This window comes from Pinus tabuliformis, chromosome 2_2, assembly GCF_031772625.1.
Source record: "Pinus tabuliformis cultivar Carrire ecotype Pingquan chromosome 2_2, CPIR1, whole genome shotgun sequence".
In the NCBI taxonomy this organism is placed as follows: Eukaryota; Viridiplantae; Streptophyta; class Pinopsida; order Pinales; family Pinaceae; genus Pinus; species Pinus tabuliformis.
In genome coordinates, this window is record NC_142300.1 from 1,095,927,427 (window position 1) to 1,095,952,262 (window position 24,836).

At 42.9% G+C, this 24,836-nt stretch overlaps 2 protein-coding genes across 3 annotated transcripts in view; both read left to right on the forward strand.

Annotated features, from left to right (window-relative positions):
* EMB1030 (Alanyl-tRNA synthetase, class IIc) overlaps nt 1-24,836 on the forward strand; it is a 348,351-nt gene that overhangs the window by 84,940 nt on the left and 238,575 nt on the right. The gene's annotated exons all lie outside the window — the stretch shown is intronic.
* LOC149197218 (uncharacterized) lies at nt 13,051-14,953 on the forward strand. Its single transcript, XM_089406194.1, has 2 exons — nt 13,051-14,005; nt 14,123-14,953. The coding sequence occupies exons 1-2, from the start codon at nt 13,051-13,053 to the stop codon at nt 14,773-14,775; spliced, it is 1,608 nt and encodes a 535-aa protein (XP_089262320.1). The 3' UTR covers nt 14,776-14,953.

The window sequence follows — 24,836 nt, forward strand, 5'->3', positions numbered from 1 at the left end:
GGATGAAACTTTCGCCAAAATAATAGGTTTACCTAGGTTGTTACATACATATAAGGTCTTACTAGCATCATTTACATTACAAATTTGCAGAATGGGTTTACAATTACACATAATGCTGAAGGATGATGATCTGATCCTGTTATGAAACCAGCTCAAGAAAAGATAGAAAAGATAGATCAACGCCTTAGAATTCAGCCTCTTCGAGGGGGCAACCTCCTTTACATTACATAAATGAACAATTCTTGGATGATTCAAATGACAAAACCTCCTTTCTATATATAGGAGTCTAAGGAGTCACAATATAATCCAGCCGACCTAACAATAATAATATAAAGCCACAAAAATAAAAATAGAGGGATTCTATGGGGCACAGAAATAACAATATGGGGGTAATAGGGGCACAACAATATAAATAAGGGGTATAACTACAATAGTAATGGGGTAATCACTAGTATTATAGGGACCCAACATGCCCCTCCTTCAAAAAAGTGTTGTCCTCAACGCTTGAGTAGTTCTGGATACTTCTGCATAAAATTCTCATCCTCCCATGTGGAATCTTCAGCGGATAAGTTCTTCCACTTGATAAGATACTCTGAAATTGATCGATTTCGTAGCTGTCGAGTTCTTGTTTCTGTGACTGCTTCCGGTTCCAATATAATTTTTCCTTCCTCGTCAAGTTCTGGCAATATTGTTTGAATTGGGAGCTTGTCACCTATAACCTTCTTTAAACATGAAACATGGAAAACTGGGTGCAATCGAGAAGCTGCAGGAAGCTCCAATTTGTATGCCATAGTACCAATCTTTTGCAACACCTTGTACGGACCATAATACTTTGGTGATAATTTATTATCCTTCTTAGCTTGCTTTAGGGACATTTGCTTATATGGTTGTAGCCGTAGGAATACCCAATCACCTACATCAAAACTTCTTTCACTGCGATGTTGATCTGCCTGTTGTTTCATTCTATTTTGTGCCAACACGAGGTTATCCTTTAAGAGTTGGAGGACTTGTTGTTGATGTTCGCTGTGATGTTCCACTGCCTGAACCTTAGAATTTTCTCTTAAATATGATGTGATGGATGGTGGTTGATACCCATAAAGTGCCATAAATGGGGTCATTTTTGTTGCTGTATGGAAGGAACCACCATTCAGCCAGAGGCAACCATTTGACCCATTGTGTCTGTTTATCAGATACAAAGCAACGAAGATATCCTTCCAAACATTTGTTTACTATCTCAGTTTGCCCATCAGATTGAGGATGATAAGATGAGCTATGAGCTAACTGAGTACCAAGACAAGAAAATAATTCTGTCCAAAAATTTCCAGTGAAAATGGGATCTCTGTCACTTACAATAATCTTTGGGTTTCCATGTAGCTTTTGAACTGTTTCCATAAATGCAGTAGAAACTGTATTGGCTTTAAATGGATGTGATAATGCACAAAAGTGTGCATACTTGGTAAGTCTGTCAACTACCACCATGATGACACTCTTTCCCTCAGACTTGGGTAAACCTGTGATAAAATCCATTGAAACCTCCTCCCAACGTTGGCTTGGAATGGATAAAGGTTGTAATAGACCCGGTGTCTTAATTGTTTCAACTTTATTTTGCTGGCAAACCAAACATTCCGCCACAAACTTTTGAATATCTGATTTAAGGCCATCCCAAAAAAATTCCTTCTTAACCCTGTGGTAAGTTTTTAAAAATCCTGAGTGCCCTCCTAAGGGAGAAGTGTGCAATTCCATAAGAATCTTTTGTTTTAGCTGGGAATTCTTACAGAGGTATAAGCGATCTTTGTACCATAACGAATCATTTTTCCAGCTAAATGTATCAGAAGTACTGGAATCTTGTTGTAGCTTTCGAATAAGTGCCCACACTTCTTCGTCATTCTTCCATTCCTCCCTTGCTTCGTTTATCCAATCTGGTTGGATAATAGAAATGGCACACAACAATGCTTCCACATCCTCATCCTTTCTTGAGAGTGCATCTGCCACCACATTTTGCTTCCCTTTTTTGTAGATGATTTCAAAGTCATAACCCAACATCTTTGTGACCCACTTTTGTTGCTCTTCAGAGGATAATCTTTGTTCTAAAAAGTATTTAAGGCTATCATGATCCGTTTTTACCTTGAAGTGTCTTCCCATTAGGTAGGGTCGCCATTTCTTAAGTGCATGGAGTATTGCCAACATTTCCTTCTCATAAATAGCTTTGCTTAAAAACTTTCCCTTGATTGGACGACTTTCAAAAGCAATGGGTCTTTCATCTTGCATTAGAACAGCACCAATTCCATTTCCTGAAGCATCACATTCCACAATAAAGGTTTTTGTGAAGTCCGGTGTAGCTAAGACCGGTGCTTGGCACATTGCCTCTTTAAGATGTTCAAAGGCCTTTGTTGCTTCCGGAGTCCATGAAAATGAATCTTTCTTCAATAATGTTGTTAGAGGTGCTGCTATTCTCCCATAATTCTTAACAAACTTGCGATAATACCCTGTCAACCCAAGAAATCCTCGCAGATGCTTTATGGATGTGGGGATTTTCCATTCCTTAATGGCTTTAATTTTGCTAGGGTCTACCTTAACTCCTTCATGAGATACAATATGACCCAAATATTCCACCTCCTGGACTCCAAAGAAACATTTGGATCTTTTTGCATATAATTGTTTCTCCTCCAATAGTTGTAGCACCCTGTCAACATGTTCAACATGATCCTTCCAAGACTTGCTGTAGATTAGTATATCATCAAAAAATACTAACACAAATTTTCTAAGGAATGGTTTGAAAATTGAATTCATCAAACCTTGAAATGTTGAAGGTGCATTGGTAAGGCCAAAAGGCATGACCAAAAATTCATAATGACCCTCATGAGTTCTAAATGCCGTTTTTGGAATGTCTTCAATCTTCATTCTGATTTGATGATATCCCGAACGAAGATCCAACTTGGTGAAGTAAATTGATCCATGCAATTCATCCAGTAATTCATCAATAACAGGAATGGGGAACTTATCTTTAATAGTGAGCTTGTTGAGCTCCCTATAATCTGGACACATGCGCCATGATCCATCCTTCTTGTGCACCAATACTACTGGAGCTGAGAAAGAACTTTGACTCGGTTGAATTATACCAGCCTCTAGCATTTCTGCAACCATACGTTCAATTTCACTTTTTTGGACATAGGGATATCTGTACGGCCTGATGTTTGGAGGAACACTTCCTGGAATCAGATGAATAGCATGATCATGATCACGCATAGGTGGGAGACCCTTGGGAGTCTCAAATACCTTGGAATGATTGTCCAAGACTTTTTGGAGATCTGGAGAAATAGATGATTCCAATGTGGAAACATCTAGCGAACATAATTGTGCAATTACACCTCTTTGCTCCTTTTTTAGAAGCTTTGTCATACCATTAGAGCTGATTATCTTTCCTGGTTTCCCTGCAATACCCCTTAATTCAACTTCCTTTCCTTCCGCAGAAAATTTGATGAAAAGTTCTTGAAAATTAAAAGCTATTGTACCCAAGGATTGTAGCCATTGGACTCCTAGTACAACATCAGCACCTCCCATTGGAATGGAAAGCATTGGGCTAGTCAATACATATTCTCCCATGGATAGCTTGATATTATGGCACTTTCCAGAGCAATTTATTGTTCCTCCATTTGCAATCATCACTTGACACTCTGGTGCTGGATATAGGAAGCAATTCAATTCTTTTGCTACCCTACAATGAATAAAATTGTGGGTGCTTCCTGAATCAATCAACACTATTACCTTTTTCTTCTTGATTTATCCTTCTATCTTGATGGTTTGAGGAGTGGTAATTCCCGCCAATGCATTACAAGATATGGTCGGATTTATTTGTTCTTCATCTAGGCTTTGTTCCTTATTTGTTCTTCATCTAGGCTTTGTTTCTGGAGTATATCTTCTTCTTTTGACCTTTCTTGCTCCTTTTCTTCTTCCTCTTCACAATCTATGTAGAATAATTTCTTCTCAGCACACTTATGACCTTTAGTGTATTTGCTATCACAACTGTAACAAAGCCCTTTTGCTCTTTTTTCTTCCAATTGTTGTGGTGTCAACCTTATAGGTTGTGGAAGACTAGGGGCAACAACACTTCCGTCTTTATAGTTGTGAGTGGTATGCTTCCTGGTTGCCATAATTTTGCTTTCCATTTTTCTTGCTAACCTGAATGCCTTCTCTAATGAATCAGGTTCCCAAAGGCGAACATCATGTTGGATATTATCCTTTAAAGACCCTATGAACACATCAATCCTATGCTCCTCTGGAATATCTTTTACCCTTATGTTCAATTTTTGGAACTCCTCAATGTGCTCCATTACTGAACCCTTTTGTTTGAGACTTATCAATTGGCTAAAAAAAGTGTTGCTTTTTGTATCTTCATAATGTGCTATCAATTCTTCCGTAAAAATTGCCCAAGTGATAAATTGTTTACGAGAGCAAAGCCATTGATACCATACAAACTGATTTAGTTCCAAATATACAGTTGCCATACGTACCTTTTGTGCGTTTTGCACATTATTGAGATCGAAGAATTGCTCCATCTGTAATATCCATGTAGCGGGATCCTTGCCTACTTTCTTGGTCACAACATTTGTAGATGCACCAGAATCAAGCGTGCAATTGTGAAGGAGACGATCATTAATATCCAATGTTAGAAAGAAACATTGATGGTCTTCATTAGTCATATAGCAATTTAAATCCTTTAACTTTATTTCTTCATCTTTATGATAGAGAAACTTGTAGCATTTGACATGGAAATCTTGTACAAAAAGGGGAAGGACAATGTGGTTGCTGGCGATCTTTCACGTAAAGATGAAGACACCAAAACGTGTGCCGTTTTGGTAGTAGTTCTTGATTGGTTGGACGAGATCCGAGCTGAATATGCCAAGGAGCTAGACTCTTGCTGGATGGTCGAAAACATCAATCAATATGCCAACTTTGAATGGAAACATGACATATTGTGGTTCAAAGGTAGACTTTATCTAACCCCATCATCAATATTTAGAATGAAAATTCTAAAATAGTCTCACAGTTCTCTTGTAGCCAGACAATTGGATTCTTCAAAACCTACTACAACATTCGAAAATCATTTTACTGGAAAGGTATGGGTAAGGAAATCCAAAAGTATGTCCCTGAATATGATATTTCTCAGAGAAATAAGAGTGAAAATATTCCAACTCTTGGGTTATTACATCTGTTACATATTCCAAATAAAAAATGGGAAGAAATTTCGATGGATTTCATTGAAGGACTACCTATATCTGATGGGAAGGACAATATATTTGTCGTAGTAGATAGACTCGCCAAATATGCCCACTTCATGGCAATCAGAAAAACTAACATGACCAAGCAAGTTGCATAAGTTTTTTTGTAAAAACATTTACAAACTACATGGATTTCCGAAGGTTATTGTCAGTGATAGAGACAAAATTTAGAGGCAATTTTTGGAAGGATTTCTGCCACCAAGCAGGAATATCTCTCAACATGAGTTCAGCTTATCATCCCCAGATAGATGGTCAAACTGAAATTGTAAATAAATGTTTGGAAACATATTTCTGTTCTTTCATCATCGACACACAAAATTAATGGTCTCAGTGGCTACACCTGGCAGAATGGTGGTACAATACCACCTATCATACTTCAACCAAAATGACTCTCTTCCAAACTTTATATGGGTATGAACCACCAAAGTGGAAGGATTTTGCATTACACAATTCTAAGGTTCAAGTAGTAAGGGACAACTGAGGAAAAACAAAGAATTATTAACTTTTTAAAAGAAAAATTAACTATGGCATGTGTTGCACTCCAATTGTCAAAGTTCTAGGGAAGTGGAAGTACCGATTCTTTCAAGAAGGATCAAATCACTTATCAGCAGTCTGTGTGTCATAGTTATCCCATTCTGCAAGTTATATATTGTAAATGATCTTAGTAAAACCATGAGTCTATGTAACAACCTAGGTAAGCCTATAATTTGATGACGAATTCCATCCTAGGAGGTTTTTTAACCTCACTGATTATTTGTGTTTTTCGACACGGCTAATCAGAAGAGTTTTTTCCCTCCAACTTAAACCCCCAAAGCTAGGGTGAAATTTATTGTCGAATTATTAGGTGAGTCCTAGTGTTTTAGTCAAGTTTGATGTAAAAGTGGTTTGGGAATAATTTAAGCTAATTGGCTAAATTATTTTAATACAAATCACTCGGCTTACTAGATCATATTGAGTCATAGATGGGTTGTGTCTTGAGAGTCTAAGACGAATGTGTATTCCCTCTTTGACTCTTGTAAAAGAAAAATCGTTTGCATTAGAGGGTTGGAAAAACTAATTAATCCCCTCATGTGTAAATTAATTAAATTTTCTGGCAAAATAAAATTAAAATCCTAAGCTAGAAAATTAATTAATTAGAGTCAAAATTAAATTGTTTAGGAAAATTGTTAAAAATGGCAACTAGGGCCAAATTCCACTTTGAACGGCTCCGTTGGGGAAGATAATTGTGGCATTGAATTCCTCTTTTCGAAAGGACCAAAATCGATCTAAAGATCGTTAAATCTGGATAAGTAGAAGTGGAATTTTGAATTTATGTTTCTCTCATGTAAATTATCTAGGTCAGCCCCTCAACTATATGTCGGCTTAAGAAGATCAAAAGTCACGTCCCTTAAACTCCAACGAATTGTATATATAGAGGAGCATTCCCTCTCATTTGGGATACATCAATCAAAGGAAAAAGATATCTCTGAGGCAGCGAAGACTAAGGAGGATAAATTCTAGTTATGGTTGGGACTATTTTGGTTAGGGCTTTGTCATAACAGGTTCGAGTATGGAAGCAGTGCTTCACTATGGTTAAGGACAATCTTATATATGGGTTGTGACTTGTTTTGTATGGGACTTCTTCTTGTAGTTTGGCCGCAACTAGAAGATATTCTCACAGCTTGACCGTAGGCTTTGAATCATTTGCCCAGAAAGCTGAAATACAACTGAAAGCCGTTGACCTTATATGATAGTATTTGGCTGCTTCTTGAGGATGGCGTGGAAACTTAAAAGGAGGCTAGGACTACAACAAATAATAGAGCTCTTGTAAGAAGAAAATGGCCGCACTGTTTGCAGATATTCATGGGCTGGAGCAACATTCTTTAGAAGCCCTAATCAAGAACCACAGAGATAATATCAACAGTGACCTTAATGTGGTCATACACCAGCTCCTTAAGCCAGCGAAAGGAAGCATCACGTGAAATAAGGAAGGCCGTAGTAGAAAGGAGGATTTTTGGTTCAATCAACTTAGAAAGCAGTGGACTGTTGTTGTCATAACCAGACCGATCTTCTACAACAATATGATTTGTCCTCTATGAACAGACTGCCCAGTTTACAGGATTGAATGGATCTAAGAGTAGTGATACATGATCTTCATATTGGAAGGTAATTTTAAATCATCGTACTCTCTCTCTTTCTTTGCTGAAAATTTGATGATAATAATAAGAAGATTTGATCAAGGGTTTTCCCCATCTTGGGGTTTTTCCCTGGCTTGAGCCATATTCTCAAGTCTTTCTATCTAGGCTTGTATTCTACATCTATCATTTATGTTCTTTCGTTAGTTACTCTTATATAATGTCTAATGTAATTGCTAATTGGATTAATGGGCCTATGGTTGTATGAAGTATCTAAACTAAGGAAAGAACATGTTAACTAAAAATTAACATGGTATCAGAGCTCAGGTGAGGACAAGCCCAAGCTAAAAGAGATTGCGATCACTAAAGAATTTCATTGATACCTCCAACTCTCTGTGGTAAATCAAGTCAGAGTTCAAATCTGGGTTATTTCTTAAGGCCTTGTTCAAGCCTAATTAGTAAACATGGGCACCAATCCTAAAGATATTCAACCATCATGGGCAAAAGTTGGAAGACATCAATGTATATTCGTGTATTTTATAACAGTCCTACTTAGCATGCTTAAGACTGTATCATCATCGTAAGCTTATGGAAAGATATTTTCTATGGTCCCTGGAGGTAAGGTCAATCCTCTACAGATCTCTGGTACTATTCTCATCTTTTGAGGACTGATTTGTTAGTTTTTGGTAGCATCGGAAGAGCTGTAGCCTTGAAAATTGGTGGAGAGGCTAAGGCACAGGGGCTCTAAAGAACCCAGAAACCGTTTGGTGAAATTCTACTAGGATTTTATTCTATTAAAATAATTAATATTTTTAATGGGGTTCCCAAGTCTGAACTTATGAAAATTAAAATATTAATGGGTATTAATCAAAATATGGGTGAGAATGATCTAGAAGGCGGATCAAGTCAAGTTCTAATCTTAGTTGTTGATTAGAGACTTAATCTCGGCCGTTGAAGTCTTAACGAGAAAAGTATAAGAAGGAGGCTTGGGGTTCATTTAGACACACATAGAGAGATTGAGGAAATCGATTTTCTGAGGTGAGAAGTTCTCAGGAGGAAAATCGATTGGGGAGATTTCGGGAGGACTTTTTGGAGAATACAAGGCAAAGAAAGGACAAAAGACGTCTAGAGGAGCGTTGACGTTGGCCTACGCAGAGGCAGCGCAGTCAGTGAGGGGAAGTCGAGTTTTTGCAAAGGGAATTCGAATTTCAAGTGCTGGAAGTATTGGAATTTCTAAGTCTAACCCGTTAGAAACCCTTTATGTACTTTTCTGATTTATTTCTTCCTACTTGTTCTGATTAATTAACAAGTTATTTACCATGTAAATATTGAAAATAAATACAAGTACATGCTCAACACATTACAGATCATCAACTGAAGGAAACAAGAACAAGCACACAAGCGACACCGTTGTTTTTGGACCAATGTCCCCAGAAAAACCCAATGCGGGAAAACCAGTGCAGCTACTTGAGGGTTTTATTATTATGCAGTTTCTAAATACAATCTAGGTGCCAAAACCGGCTCACCCAACAGAGAATGATCTCGGCAGTAGTACCTCTCTACTTGAAAGCAGATATTTCGGCTGAAACCCCAGATAAACACTCCGACAATTCCCAACTCCAATCTGCCCCACGAAAAGCCCAACGTCAGCCTCTAGGGACTGCGTCAACCCTTTTTGGCCTAGCGTCTACCTAGCGTCACCCTGGCTTGCCCTGCGTTAGCCTCTGGAGGCCCTGCGTCAGTGTTTAGAGCCTATGTGTCACCCATGCTGGCTCTTTGAGGCACTGCGCAGCTCCTGGCTGCTTCTGTGTGAGCCTTGGCTGGCTTTGCGTGAACCTCTGGCTGGCTCTGCGTCCCTCTCTCTCGGCTTTTGCGCTGATCCTCCTGGTACTATCTCTGCCTCTCTGCTTCTGTATTCATTGCCCCTCAGTTGCAACTCTGATCACTCTTTCGACTTCCTCAGGAAACCCTGCCCCATAAAATCGAAATCTTGATCAACTCGGTGTATTCTCCAAGTGACCTTCAAGCCTCCTCTTATACTTTTCTCGTTGACAATTCAACGACCAAGATTAAGTCCCTAATCAATGGATAAGATTAATTCTGGCTTGATCCATGACTTTTGGACCCTTCTAACACAGTTTTATATTAATTCATATTAATATTTTATTTTCCTTAAGTTTAGACTTAGGGACTTCATTAAAAATATTAATTATTTTAATATCTCCCAAACTGTTTAGAATCTGTCCAAACCATTTCTGGGTATTGGATATCTCATGTGCCTTAGTCTCTCCACCAATTTTCGTGGCTAGAGCACATCCGATGCTACCCAAAATCAACACTCCCTTTTAGCGAGGACTGTGCTCCAATAATACTCCTTATTGAGCATCACCTTGATTATCCGACATCAGTCCCTGTGCTGTTGCTAGGCTTGCTGCCCAACATCCTCTGCATTACTGCATCATGTACTGCTACCCATGGCCCTGCCACTGCCACTGCTGCATCTGTACGACAACTCCCTTTGCATCCATGCTTCTGCCCATGGCCCTGCCACTGCCATTGCCAATGCCGCATCTACACTGCAACCCCTCTCATCATGTTGCATCGTGTTGCCCATAGCATTACCACTGCTAACTGCTGCACTGCAACTCAGTTACTGAGAAGTAAGTAACTAATCTCCCAACTCTGACATCTCTGTCAGGCTAAAAACACTCCCAATGCTGAAGCTCCCTTTGTCACTAACAAGTGCTACCTCTCTGACCTCTGCACTGCTGCAACAACTCTGTAATATTCCTAATTAGCCATGGCTAATTGGAATATTCGATTTTGTTCGATTTTTGCTTTCTTTAGTTATTTGTAAATAAAAAGTGAGGAAGGGGGACATAACTCACTTTTAGAATAAAAAGTCACTTCCTAGTAGCACAACGTTGTGACTTAAAGGGGAGCCAAGGGGGCCAAAAGGGGATGCAGAAATGGAGCCCACGCAGACACATGGAGGAACTGCGTAGGAGGAAAGGAACATGTGGCAAGAGGGGAATCACATAGGAGGAGGTGAGCCTTGGGATTAAGAGAGGCAAAGGCTATAAAAGAGAAAGGAGCCCCCTCATTTTGATCATTCTGGTTATGAGCATTTGTGATAGTCATTTCGACTTAGAGCACGCTGGCTGTTTAGCTAGTCTGCAGCACTGTTTAGTGCATTGAGTGTCTCCGTTCGGAGATCTCACCCTTAGCCCCGGGGGACTTCGAGTGCCTGCTTGGGCAAGGCATTTCCATTGGCATTCCAGCAGTAGATTCATCAACATTTCAGTAGCAGTTCCATCAGCATTTCAGCAGCAGTTTCATCAACGTCTTTGAGGAACTGCGCAGAACCCCAAGGGGGTGATTTTCAGGGGTTGGCCATTTCAGAAAAGCTTTCTGGGTTTTTTGAGTAGAGTCCGATTCCAGAGTTTCAGCCTTTTCTGAGGAGGGGAGCAGCGCCAAATTCTCATTCGATTTCCAGCAGCAGCAGCAGCATGACAGTTTTCCAGCAGTTGGGACGCAGATTAGTGTGAGGCCATTTTAGGAAAGCTTTTTGGGTTTTTCTGGGTTTCTTGAGTAGAGCCCAAATCCAGAGTTTCAGCTTTTTCCAAGGAGGGGAGTAGCCCCAAATCATCATTTGTTTTCTAGCAGCACAACAGTAGCATCCACGTAGAGAGGCCATGCTTGTCATTCTGAGAGTATTTCTTCACTTGCCTTGTGCAAGTCGAGGTGCCATCTGTCTAATCACCTCTTGTACTCATTTATTGCTCAGTATAATAAAATGGCTTAAGCCTTAGCATTTCTTGCTGCATTTCTTGTGTATTTGCTTATATTTCTGGTTTACATTATTATATGTTGTTCCATTGTTATTTTATCACTTCTGGGTTATTATATCATTTGCACATATTTGGTTGGAGTTTTTGCTGGGGTTTGAGGAAAATTCTGGGTTAGGGATATTACAGTGGTATCAGAGCATAGATCTGGCTCAGCCTGTGGAGCTAGCAATCTATGACACCGGGGGAAAAACCCTATAGATGTTACAGAGGTCAGAGATATAGAGACACTGGGCGTCATTGTTTTACGAAACGGCCGAACCGAAACGGAAACGGCCGTTTCGTTCCGTTTCAAACCCCTCCGCATTGACCCGGCCCTTGACCCGGCTCGGTTGACCGGGTCAGCTATGACTCGGCCGGGTCATCCAATGACTCGGCCGAGTCATAGCTGACCCGGTCAACCCGACCGGGTCCCGTCATGACTCGGCCGTACCGTTACAAACCGGCTGTGGCAGCGTTTTAATCCAAAAAAAATGATTTTTTTGCTGTTTTTTAATAAAGTGAGTTAGGGTTTGTGGAGCTGAAAGGGTTATTGTGATTTGTTTAATGCTTTTGGGGTCCATTTCCCCTCCCAAACTCTATTTAAGACAGCCACATGCTCTCATTTCACTCACAGCAGTCTTATGCATTTGAGTGAGAGTCTTCTTTGAGAGTTAGTGAGCAGTTCTTGAGCTTGTTTTGGAGCAGCAGTGAGGAGTCTTGGAGGAGCATTGTAGCTGGAGTGAGGAGCTTCTTGGGCAGCCATTTGGAGCAGCATTGAGGAGCTGATTTTTGGAGCAAGCTTGAGGAGGCAGTTTGTGCCTGGAGGTATTTTTTTCCACCTCTATAAATCTGTTTTTACTTAGTAAATTTTAGGTGCATATCAAGATAGCTTAGAGAGTGTTTTTAGTCAAATAAATGAACATTGAATCAATTTTTTTTTTTTTTTTCATTTTCAGATTGTTTTCCTAGTCAAAAAATGGCACCTAGAGCAAAAGATCCTGCTTGGGCATATGTTGAAATGGTTGATGATGAGATGTGTTGCAAGTTTTGCCATAGGAAAATTAAGTCAGGTCCTGGGGGATTAATAGGCTGAAACAACACTTGGCAGGGATTAAAGGCAATATTACTGCATGTAAATCTGAGGAAATTGGGGAGATTAGAAAGAATTTGTTGGAAAGCTTTGAAAAATTTAATGCAGAAAAGACTAGGCAAAAAGAGATACAGGCTGAAATTGGGAGGAAGAGGGAGATACAAAGAATGATGGCTGCCAAGGCCAACCCCCACTATGAGTTTGAGGGTTCTTCCTCTATCCCTCAAACTGATGCATCAAACCCTTTCCGTTATGTTCCTCCCTCTTTTGCTTCTGTTCAAGATAAGGGAAAGGGTAGAATGAAGGGTGATGGGACTATCAAAAGTTTTTTCACTCACTCAGGCTCCTCTCCATCAGATGCACATGGTCCTGAAGTTAGTAAAGGTCTTGCTCAGCCCACTTTAGATGACCATTGGAAGAAAGAATTGAGGGAGACTGCTTGTGACTACATAGCTAGATGGTGGTATGATGCTGATATCCCCTTTAATGCTGCTCGTTCACCATATTATGAGCCTATGTTTGAGGCCATACATGCTGCTGGAAAAGGCTTCAAAGGCCCTACTATGCAAGAGCTAAGGGGGTTTCGTTTGCAGAAAGAAATTACATCAATTAATGAGTATTTGCAAGATTTCAAGGAATCATGGGCAAGAACAGGGTGTACCATCATGTCAGATGGATGGACTGATCAAAGAAACCGTACCATCATAAACTTTCTTGTCTTCTGCCCACTGGGAACCATGTTTTTAAAATCAGTTGATGCATCTGATAAGGTAAAAGATGGCCACTTGTTGTTTCAGCTATTGGATGAGGTTATTCAGGGTGTGGGGGTGGCTAATGTTGTTCAAATCATCACAGACAATGCCTCTAACTATGTTCTTGCTGGTAGACTGTTAGAGGAAAAACACAAGACCATCTTTTGGACCCCATGCGCTGCACATTGCATAGACCTCATGCTTGAGGATATTGGGAAATTAGATTGGGTCAGAAACACTGTAGATAATGCCAAAAGCATAACAAAATTTATCTACAATCATACACTGGTTTTGAGTATCATGAGGAAACACACTGGAGGCAAGGATATTATTAGGCCTGCCATCACTAGATTTGCTACACATTTTTTGACATTGCAATCTATGCTTTCCCAACATAGAAACTTGCAAAAGATGTTTTCCAGTGATGATTGGAATAATAGCAGTTGGTCTAACAAACCAGAAGGCAGAGAATTGAGAAGGAAAGTCCATGATGAAACTTTTTGGAGAAAGGCAACAGAGATTGTGAAGGTTGCTGAGCCACTAGTTAAGGTGTTGCGGTTGGTGGATGGGGAAAGGTTGGCTATGGGCTTCATTTATGAGGCTATGGATCAAGCAAAGGAGCAAATAAAGGCAGCATACAAGGATAGAGTGGCAAAGTATGGGCCCATTTGGGCAATCATTGATGAAAGATGGAACAATCAACTCCATCGCCCTATACATGCAGCTGGGTATTTTTTGAACCCACGGTATCATTATAAAGCTAAGGAGTCAGGAGCTTTGAGGGGGGAGGTCAGAGATGGACTGGTTGATTGCATTGAGCGCATGGTCCCATCGGAGTCTGATCAGCTACTGATACATCAGCAGGTCACATCCTTCACCAATGCAACAGGTACCTTTGGGAAGAACCTAGCAAAGATTGCAAGAGAAGCAGATGAGCCAGGTAAACAAAAATTTCAATTTTCAATTTCTCAATTTCAAGTTAGATATAATTTGTAATTTTGTTGAGCTTCAGCCTTCATCTAACTCATAATTCATTACACTCCTATGTTTTTTGCAGCACAATGGTGGGAGGCCTTTGGTGGCCAGTGCCCTGAATTGCAAAGGTTTGCAATTCGTATTTTGAGTCAAACTTGCAGTGCATCTGGGTGTGAGCGCAATTGGTCTGTCTTTGAGAGGATTCACACAAAGAAGAGAAACCGTTTGGAGCAAAAACGGTTGAATGATCTAGTTTTTGTCCAATACAACCTTCGGCTCAGACGGAACCAATTGCTGAACAAAAGACCTGATTCAGATCCCATTGTGTTGGAAGACATTGATCCAACATCAGATTGGGTAGTGGAGAGTCGTCTACCAGAGTTTGATCCTGATGAGGATCTTGATGAAATTGATGTTGGAGATCCACTGCACCGTGTTCAGTTGAATGCAGATCCCAATCCACCAGCCTCAGTCTCACAGCCAGCTAGTAGGACTCCAGTTGTAGGTGCTTCGCCTTCCTCTGCTCAGCCACGACAGAAGCGCAGCCGCATTTGTACTCTATCTCAGCTTGCATCTGCTTCACAGCCTAGTGGTACTGGTACTGGCACCACTTCTACAGTTGCAGTTGGAGACGATGATGATGAGGAGGAGCCATGGGGCTCCTTGTCTGGCTCTGATGATGATGATCCAGAGATTGGTCGAGATGATCTTGGCTCCTCTGGCAGTAGCCAGTAGCTACTAGCCTCCTTGGTTATTTGTATTTTGTTTTGACTCTTGAGTCTTTGATCATGTATGAAACAGACAGACTACAGTTGACTATGTATTTACTATTGCCATTGGGTACACCGTACCATTTTGATATAATGGATTGGTTCATGAGCCTACTTTGATCATATGTTGTCTTCCATGTATATTATAATGTTGTGTGTTTGGAAACTTGAATGAAAATCTTTAAAATTATGTTTAAAATATTTAAAATTATGTTTTTTTATAAAAAAAATAAATATTTAATGTATTTTTTACAACGACCGAGTCATTGAAATCGAGCCGGCCGAGTCATTGCCGTTTCCGTTTCCGTTTCCGAGTCGATCCTCGGCCGAGTCCGAATCCGAGTCCGTTTTGTAAAACATTGCTGGGCGTAGGTTGGAGAATACCTACGAAGAGGGAGATTGTGTTCCTGTGGTAGACACAGAACAGAGAGAGCCAGTAGTGGATGCAGAGCAGATGGCAGACGATACGGGAGGAGATTTGCGGATATGCTCCTCAAATCAGTGCAGGATCTATTGAGGCAGATTGAGGTGATGGGGCAGAGATTCACGAAAGTAGAGGCCAGATAGCGGGAGAGCCCACGAGTTTTTCAGATCGGTGAGGGATCAGGTGCATCCCATCACTTGCCAAAGCAGCGTGATACTATGCAGCAGGGGGCCTCACATGCCCCTACACGCTCTACCATGCCCACCTTCTTAGGAGCAGACACGGGGGCCGCAACCCAGCAGGACGCAGAGCCCGAGCATATGGGCGATTATTTTGCAGAGTACCAGGCCTATGGACAGGAGTTCAGGGAAGCCCTCTCATTCAGAGATTTTGTTCAGCTCCAGCGGGATAGCAAACCCCGCGATTATCACAGAGGGTACCGGCATTACCATGATGGCGATACCCATCGTGTAGCAAGTAGATTCCACTTGCCTACATTTGATGGCTCATCAAATAGTTCGGCAAAGTCTTGGGTGGAGAAGCTAGACATTTATTTCCAGCTTAACCAAATGTCGGAGGCAGAAGCCATCAAGGTGGCAATATTGCATTTGGATGGCGAGGCCCAGGATTGGTGGTTTCATGGGATGGTTACACTAGGGCACTCCACAGTGACGACGTATGCTGAGTTTACCAGGAGACTGATGGAGCGATTTGATCGGAGGGATCCAGAGCAGCGTTTTGTTGAGCTGACGAGGCTCAAGCAGACAGGGAGCCCAGAGACCTACATTGCAGATTTCTTGAGGGTCTCCGTGATGGTGCCAAACCTATCCACGGCACAGAGGGTCTATATGTATGTTGAGGGGTTAGCAGAGCCACTTCGGGGTTTAGTTCGATCCACTAAACCACACTCCAGGATGCTATCAGCAGGACCCGGGACTTACAGGATGTCTTACCCAAGACCCAGACACCTTACCCCTAGAGACAGTCTTTCCAGTCTTAAGGGGAAGGATGTGAGGATTCCTCTTCCAAAGGGGAATCCAGGACGAGTACAGCTTGACGACGATGCCAGGAGGGAGCTGAAGAAGAAGTGGTTGTGCTTCACCTGTCAGGAGCCATGGGCACCAGGACATAGATGTGCTACTGGCATAGTTTTAAAAACCGCTCAGAAAAACAGGTAACCGGTCAAACCGGCCGGTTAGCTAGCTGGCTGGTCCGAACCGGCCTAAAAACCCGGTCAGACCCTTCATTTGCCCGATTTTTGGCCCTAACCGGTGAAAACCGGCCGGTTTAGGACAAAACCGGCCGATTTTGTCCTAAACTGGCCGGTTTTAGGCACAACCACCATAAAGTTAAAAAAACATGTTTTTGACTGTGTTTGAGGGGTTTTGGGGGGGACTAAGGGTGTTTCAACCCTAACAATGTTGGCAATTAATGGTAATGTTAAATTCTTAAAGTAAAAGTGACATTTCCTTTAATTTTCATTTTCATCCTTTTACTTAAATTTTTAACATTACCATGAAATGACTCAGGATGTTTGAGAGTGGTTTCGACCTCATTGGATTTCATATGGAGAAACTAGAATTTTAGATTTCACTCAAAATTCAGCAGACTTAATGGTTTTCAGGATTTCATGGTTTGGGGGTAAACAATAAATGCAATTAGAGCTCCAAATGATAAGAAAAACTCCTGATCTAGATCCCATTGTGTTGGACGATATTGATCCAACATCAGAATGGGTGGAGGAGACTGAAGAACTTGTGTTTGAGGTTGATTTTGATATCGACATGGCTTTGGCGGGGGATGAAGCAGATTATGTGGTGGCATCAGAACCAGGATCAATAGCGGCATCAAGGAAAGGCAAGGAACCAATGGAAGGCACTAGTCATGCAGGTCGACAAACTCGTGCTTCCATTAGGTCCACTTCTATTGTCATTGGTGGCATTGATACTGAGGTTGCAGATCAGGCTGAGGCATCCTCAGACTCTGAACCAGATGATGTCTATGTAGCTCCTGATGATGATCTTGTGTCTACTACTAGTAGTGGTAATGAACTTGATGATTGATCATGTGTATACTGTAGACTTGTAGTAGGCCAATGGCCTCATAGCTTGCAACAATGTTTTTGGACTTTATAGGCCATTTAGAGCCTCATTTGTTATGTATTTTGCTATTTTGTTGATGATATGTATTGCACTCGGTGCCATTTTGATGTATTCACCTTTACATGGTATATAAATGAGCAAACTTTGCATATTTTGTCTCTATTGGCTTGGAATCATGGTTTTACATCTTAAAAATAGTTTTGTTTCATTAAAAATTAATTATTTAATGTATTTTTTTAAAACCGGTTCGTTTAGACCAAACCAGTGCCGGTTAGACCGGTTCCGGTCGGTAAACCGGTTCATTAGGTGGACCGGTCCGGTCACCGGTTCCGGTTTTAAAAACATTGGCTACTGGCAGAGCACATTTTATTGAGGTCTTCTCCGAGAACAATGGAGAAGAGGATGACAAGGAGGATGTGGAGGCAGGAGATAACCATTCCATACAAGGACCTATGCCACCTCCACCACCAGCAGCAGGTGGTGCATCTTTTGCACCCACCGGAGGGGCCCTTGCAGCGTTGCGAGGAGTTCCCAAGTATCTGACGCTACGTGTACGAGGGACAGTACGTGGCCAACGCGTATCAGTTTTGGTTGACAGTGGGGCCACCCATAACTTCATCGATGCACAGATGGTTGAGCGGAGAGGTATACAGACAGAGAGCTTCCATGGGTTTTCAGTTTTGGTCCCAGGAAATCAGACTATGATGTGTGCTCGTTTTTTTCCAGAGCTATCAGTGACAGTGGGCACCTACACATTGACTGACCACTTTTTCGTGGTCGATATTCCGGACACCAACATGATACTGGGTGTTTAGTGGCTCATCACTCTAGGGAAGGTCACGACAGATTGGAAGACCTTGGAGATGGAGTGGGATGATGAGAAGACAGGGAGGCATGAGAAGATACGGGGATAGCACACATATCCGCCTTAGATTGTTTCGGCTCATCGGATGGAGGTAGTCTTCCGAAAGGGAGACATAGAGTGGGCAGTAGAGCTGCATGCATTAGAGGCAGGGACTACAGGGCGGACGGTACATTCGGAGGTACAGTCCATCCTTGACCGGTATGCCATAGTGTTTGGGGAGATTCCGCTAGGAAAGCCACCGGACCGGGGGTTTGAGCACACTATCGAGCTTGAGCAGGGCATCCAGGCAGTGATCACCACCCCCTATAGGCACCCCAAGGCCTATCGAGATGAGATTGAGCGGGCTATCCAGGAGTTGCTAGCTCTTGGGCACATTCGACCGAGCACGAGTCCTTTTGCTTCTTCTGTGGTGTTGGTGAAGAAGAAGGATGGTACATTGAGGATGTGCATTGACTACAGGGTGAGGACTGATCACAATAGCCTCAAGTTCTTTTTGGAGCAGAAGCAGCTACAGGAGAGGCAGCAAAAGTGGATCAGTAAGATCCAAGCATATGACTTTGACATTGAGTATGTCAAGGGTAAGAACAACGTGGTGGCAGATGCCCTTTCACGTAGACCAACCACGTTGTCTCTTATGAGCTTGGATACAGATTGGAGGGCTCGACTCTTAGTAGAGTACTCCAAGAACAGGTTTGCATGTGAGGTTCTGGATGGGCAGGTGGCAGATGACAGGTACAGGGTGGTCGATGAGATCATCTATTACAGGGACCGGATCTTCTTGACTGAGGGGTCTCAACTGAAGAAGAAGATACTCCAGGCATCACATGATTCACCTTTGGCAGGACATCAGGGGTTTACGAAAACCTACAGGGCCATTAGAGAGAGGTTCTCATGGAAGGGCCTCAAGGAGGACGTACTCTAGCACATTCGGGAGTGTGATGTTTCCATCCTGCGGGTTTATTGCAGCCTCTTCCCATTCCGGAGGGGACATGGGAGAGTATTTCGATGGACTTCATCACAGGGTTGCCCATGGTATAGGGCAAGGATTGTATCTTTGTCGTCGTTGATCGACTAACAAAGTACACACATTTTTTTGCCATATCCGCACACTATACAACAACATAGGTGGCCGAGCTGTTCTTCAGAGAGATCTTCAGGCTACACGGTCTTCCTAAGAACATTGTCAGTGACAGGGACAACCATTTCATGGGCGGGTTTTGGCAGGAGCTTTTCCGGTTGGTGGGGACGGAGTTGACATCGAGTACCAGTTATCACCCACAGACGGATGGGCAGACAGAGATAGTTAACAAGTGGCTGGAGGGCTACTTGCGTAACTATGTCAGTGGGCAGCAGCGAGCATGGCTGAAGTGGCTGCATCTGGGGGAGTACTGCTACAATACTTCACATCACATGTCCATTGGTATGTCACCATTCTATGCCTTATATGGGTATCATCCTTTATCTTTTGCTGACGTGATGTTTGGTGATAGCAAGGCTCCTAGAGCCAAGATTTGGATCCAAGAGAGTCAGGATATCCTCCGAGCTCTCAAGGATAACATGGCTACAACGTAGAACCAGCAGAAGCTGTATGCCGATAGGGGTCGGGTGGAGAGACAGTTCGAGGTAGGGGACATGGTCTGCCTACGATTACAACCATACTGACAGTTGTCACTGAAGTAGAAGGGGGCTGAGAAGCTGAAGCCCTGCTTTTTATGGGCCATACAGGGTGATACGCAGGATTGGATAGGTTGCATATGAGTTGGAGCTGCCCCAAGGCAGCAAGATTCATAACGTTTTTCATGTATCATGCCTGAAAAAGGCATTGGGGCAGCAGGTGACAGTGACAGATGAGCTACCACCCATGGATGATGAGGGGCATTTGGTATTGCAGCCAGAGGCTATCATTGATACCAGGGAGAGGCAGCTGCGGAGTAGGACGATCCGGGAATTCTTGGTGAGGTGGAAGAATTTGCCGGATGAGGATGCCACTTGGGAGAGTGAGCAGATCTTACAGCATCCATCACTTCAGTTGCTTGAGGACAAGCAACATTTTGCTGGGGGAGACTGTAATATTCCTAATTAGCCATGGCTAATTGGAATATTCGATTTTGTTCGATTTTTGCCTTCTATAGTTATTTGTAAATAAAAAGTGAGGAAGGGGGACATAACTCACTTTTAGAATAAAAAGTCACTTCCTAGTAGCACAATGTTGTGACTTAAAGGGGAGCCAAGGGGGCCAAAAGGGGATGCAGAAATGGAGCCCACGCAGACACATGGAGGAACTGCGCAGGAGGAAAGGAACACGTGGCAAGAGGGGAATCACACAGGAGGAGGTGAGCCTTGGGATTAAGAGAGGCAAAGGCTATAAAAGAGAAAGGAGCCCCCTCATTTTGATCATTCTGGTTATGAGCATTTGTGATAGTCATTTCGACTTAGAGCACGCTGGCTGTTTAGCTAGTCCGCAACACTGTGTAGTGCATTGAGTGTCTCCGTTCAGAGATTTCACCCTTAGCCCTGGGGGACTTCGAGTGCCTGCTCGGGCAAGGTATTTCCATTGGCATTCCAGCAGTAGATTCATCAACATTTCAGCAACAGTTCCATCAACATTTCAGCAGCAGTTTCATCAGTGTCTTTGAGGAACTGTCCAAAACCCCAAGGGGATGATTTTTGGGGGTCGGCCATTTCAGAAAAGCTTTCTGGGTTTTTTGAGTAGAGTCCGATTCCAGAGTTTCAGCCTTTTATGAGGAGGGGAGCAGCCCCAAATCCTCATTCGATTTCCAGTAGTAACAATAGCACGACAGTTTTCCAGCAGTTGGGACGCAGATCAGTGTGAGGCCATTCCAGGAAAGCTTTCTGGGATTTTCTGGGTTTCTTGAGTAGAGCCCGAATCCAGAGTTTCAGTTTTTTCCGAGGAGGGGAGCAGCTCCAAATCATCATTTGTTTTCTAGCAGCACAGCAACAACATCCATGCAAAGAGGCCATTCTTGTCATTCTAAGAGTATTTCTTCACTTGCCTTGTGCAAGTCGAGGTGCCATCTGTCTAATCACCTCTTGTACTCATTTATTGCTCAGTATAATAAAATGGCTTAGCATTTTTTCCTGCATTTCTTGTGTATCTGCGTATATTTCCGGTTTACATTATTATATGATGTTCCATTGTTATTTTATCACTTCTGGGTTATTATATCATTTGCACATATTTGGTTGGAGTTTTTGTTGGGGTTTGAGGAAAATTCTGGGTTAGGGATATTACAAACTCTGTGCATCTCGCACTGCTGCCTCACGCTGTCCTGGGACTCCTACACTGTAGCTCCCTCTTTCGCTCCATCCGCATCCGTCTCTACCGACATCTTGCCAATCCTGCTACTCCTCTTTGGGGTTCCCATAGCAAGGTATAATCTAAGAGGTTGGGTACCTCAAGGATCCTGCCCCTCATCGCCTGTAGTCCGTCTAACTACAACTCGATGTCTCCCCACTTTCGCTCAAGTGGCGTGTGAGCACTCATGGCACAATCATCATCTGTCTCCACTTCCTTCTCCGCCCTTGCTGGCGCCGCCTTTTCCTCGGAAGCCTCTCCCTTGCTCTTCTTCCTTGGACACTAGGTCGCATAATGACTCAGTTCCCCACAATGGAAGCATTTGACCTTGGAGAGGTCCTTCTTCCATTTTTACTGCTTTCCCTCAGATGCTAGGGCAGCATCCGCCTTCTCCTCCTTGATTCAGACCCCCTTGCCGTTGCTTCCTGCCTTGCTTAGCTTTCTGATCTCTTCTTGGCGAAGAGCCACCCACATTTCCTCCCAATCTGGAAGGGTCACCTTGCCCAGTATGCTCTGGACAAACACCTCCCAGTCTTTTGAGATTGCGTTCAGGGCTGTTCTCGCCATCAATTCTTAATCCGACGTGGCTCCTGTGGAAGTCAGCTGATCTGGATGTCCTTCAATCGACCGAGGAAGGTGTCGATTTGTTCTCACTTCTGCATCTGGTATGTCCATAGCTGATTTTCTAGTAGCATCTTCCTCTGCACAGAAGTATGCTGATGCAAATTCTTTAGGGCCTCCCACATCTCATTTGCCGTGTTATTCTCGGCAACATGTGGTACTACATGGTCCTTGACCCCGTGAAGGATGATGCTCTTGGCCCTCGCCATTGCATCCTCATACTTGTCGTTATCAGCCGAGTCAACTAGGACCGCTATTGTCCTCAAGGCGAATTGCTTGAGACGGTTCCTGTCTAGAACGGATAAGATTCTGGCCTTCCAGACTACGAAGTTTGAGGCTCCGTCCAGTCTGTCCTAGTCTCTTACCCCGTTCACTGCCATCTCGCTGCTCCTCTACTTCCCTTCTGGAAGTTCTAGGTGTGACTCCCTCTAAGCTTGGGTTTCCCTCCTGGAAACCCCTCTGCCAATGTCGAGATGCCCCCACTCCGATCCTTAGTGCAGCTGCACCACTGATATGGATTTCTTGGCTAGAAATCCTCAGTAGCAACTCCCTCCTCCTTGGTCTTGCACTGTTCTGACTACAGTACCCCACTAGCTTCACTTTGCAACTTACCCATAGCCTCTTAAGCTCCAACAAACTGAAGGTTAGAGCTTCTAGGCTCTGTGCAATCCCAACACCAACAAAATTCGCACCTCCTAGCCACGGGCGTCAATCCTTCCTAACTGAGAAAGATGACCGGGCACTACGTAGGTCAAGTCTGCTCCCCTCTGCCACTGCGCTGATCCTCTTCCCGGCTCAAACTTGATGACGTAGGCATTGCGTCACCCCTTCCTTATTGCGTCTCTGATAGGAACAACTTCTGTCACTCGGCTGATGTCCTCAGTTCTCCTGTGATTTGCAACCATGCTCTGATACCATGTTGGAATTTCTAAGTCTAACTTGTTAGAAACCCTTCATGTACTTTTCGGATTTATTTCTTCCTACTTGTTCTGATTAATTAACAAGTTATTTACCATGTAAATAATGAAAATAAATACAAGTACATACTCAACACATTACAGACTAAGTCACAGGACACGTCGCTCAGGGTCTCGTGTCTCGTATTTCACGTGTCGAACACGAAAACCGCCCTAAAACGTGTTGAAAACGTTTTTCTTCGTGTCCTCCAATTGAGACACGTGTTTTGGACGTGGCGAAAACGTGCCCTAACGTTTTTTGGTTCTTAGGACACGTGTCCCATGAAAAGTGACATTTAAAACCTACATGTATTTTTTGGGTTTTTTTTGTCATTGTTCATCACAGAAATTGAGTTTGCTCGTCGCTAGAATCCAATTTGTTGTGCAGTGTGAGGAATTCCATTAGATCCGAGCGCAATGCTCACAACTTCACATCAACTGAAAGAAACAAAAAGAAGCACACAAGTGACACCATTGTTTTTGGACCAATGTCCCCGGAAAAACCCAATGCGGGAAAACCAGTGCAACTATTTGAGGGTTTTATTATTATGCAGTTTCTGAATACAATCTGGGTGCCAAAACTGGCTCACCCAATAGAGAATGATCTCGGCAGTAGTACCTCTCTACTCAGAAGCAAATATTCCGGCTGAAACCCTGGATAAACACTCCGACAGTTCCCAGCTCCAATCTGCCCCACGAAAACCCCAACGTCAGCCTCTGGGACTGCGTTAGCGCTTTCTGGCCCAACGTCTGCCTAGCGTCATCCTGGCTTGCCCCGCGTCAGCCTCTGGAGGCCCTGTGTCAGTCCTTAGAGCCTCTGCGTCACCCACGCTGGCTCTCTGAGGCACTGTGCAGCACCTGGTTGCCTCTGCGTGAGCCCTAGCTGGCTCTGCGTGAACCTCTGGTTGGCTCTGCATCCCTCTCTCTGGGCTTCTGTGCTGATCGTCCTGGTAATATCTTTGCCCCTCTACTTTTGTATTCACTACCCCTCAGCTGCAACTCTGATCACTCTTTCAACTTCCTCAGCAAACCCTGCCCCAAAAAATCGAAATCTTGATCAACTCGGTGTATTCTCCAAGTGACCCTCAAGCCTCCTCTTATACTTTTCTCGTTGACAATTCAACGACCGAGATTAAGTCCCTAATCAATGACTAAGATTAATTCTGGCTTGATCCATGACTTTTGGACCCTTCTAACACAGTTTTATATTAATTCATATTAATATTTTATTTTCCTTAAGTTTAGACTTAGGGACTCCATTAAAAATATTAATTATTTTAATATCTCCCAAACTGTTTAGAATTTGCTCAAACCATTTCTGTGTATTGGAGATCTCATGTGCCTTAGCCTCTCCACCAATTTTCGTGGCTAGAGCACATTCGATGCTACCCCAAATCAACAGGAAGCCAGGGTGTGTGATTGGAGGCAAGAAAGTCGAATTCTCAGCCAGCATAAGATCCAGAGCAGAGAGGTAGCGTAATAACCAGGAGGGGTGACGCAGAAGCTGCCCAGGGTGATGCTGTTTGATGCAAAGTCCATCAGAAGGTGACACAGAGCCTCCCAAAGCCGAGGATCTGTCATTGATTCTCCAGTGACAGGGTGAGATCATTTCACCAGTCTTTTGTCTAGTATTTTCTGTGTAAAAGGTTGCTAGTTGAGCATCCTAGATTTGTATTCAAAATTTTCTCCTGCATAATAATAAACCCTCAGAGCTGCTGCACTGGTTTTCCCACATTGGGTTT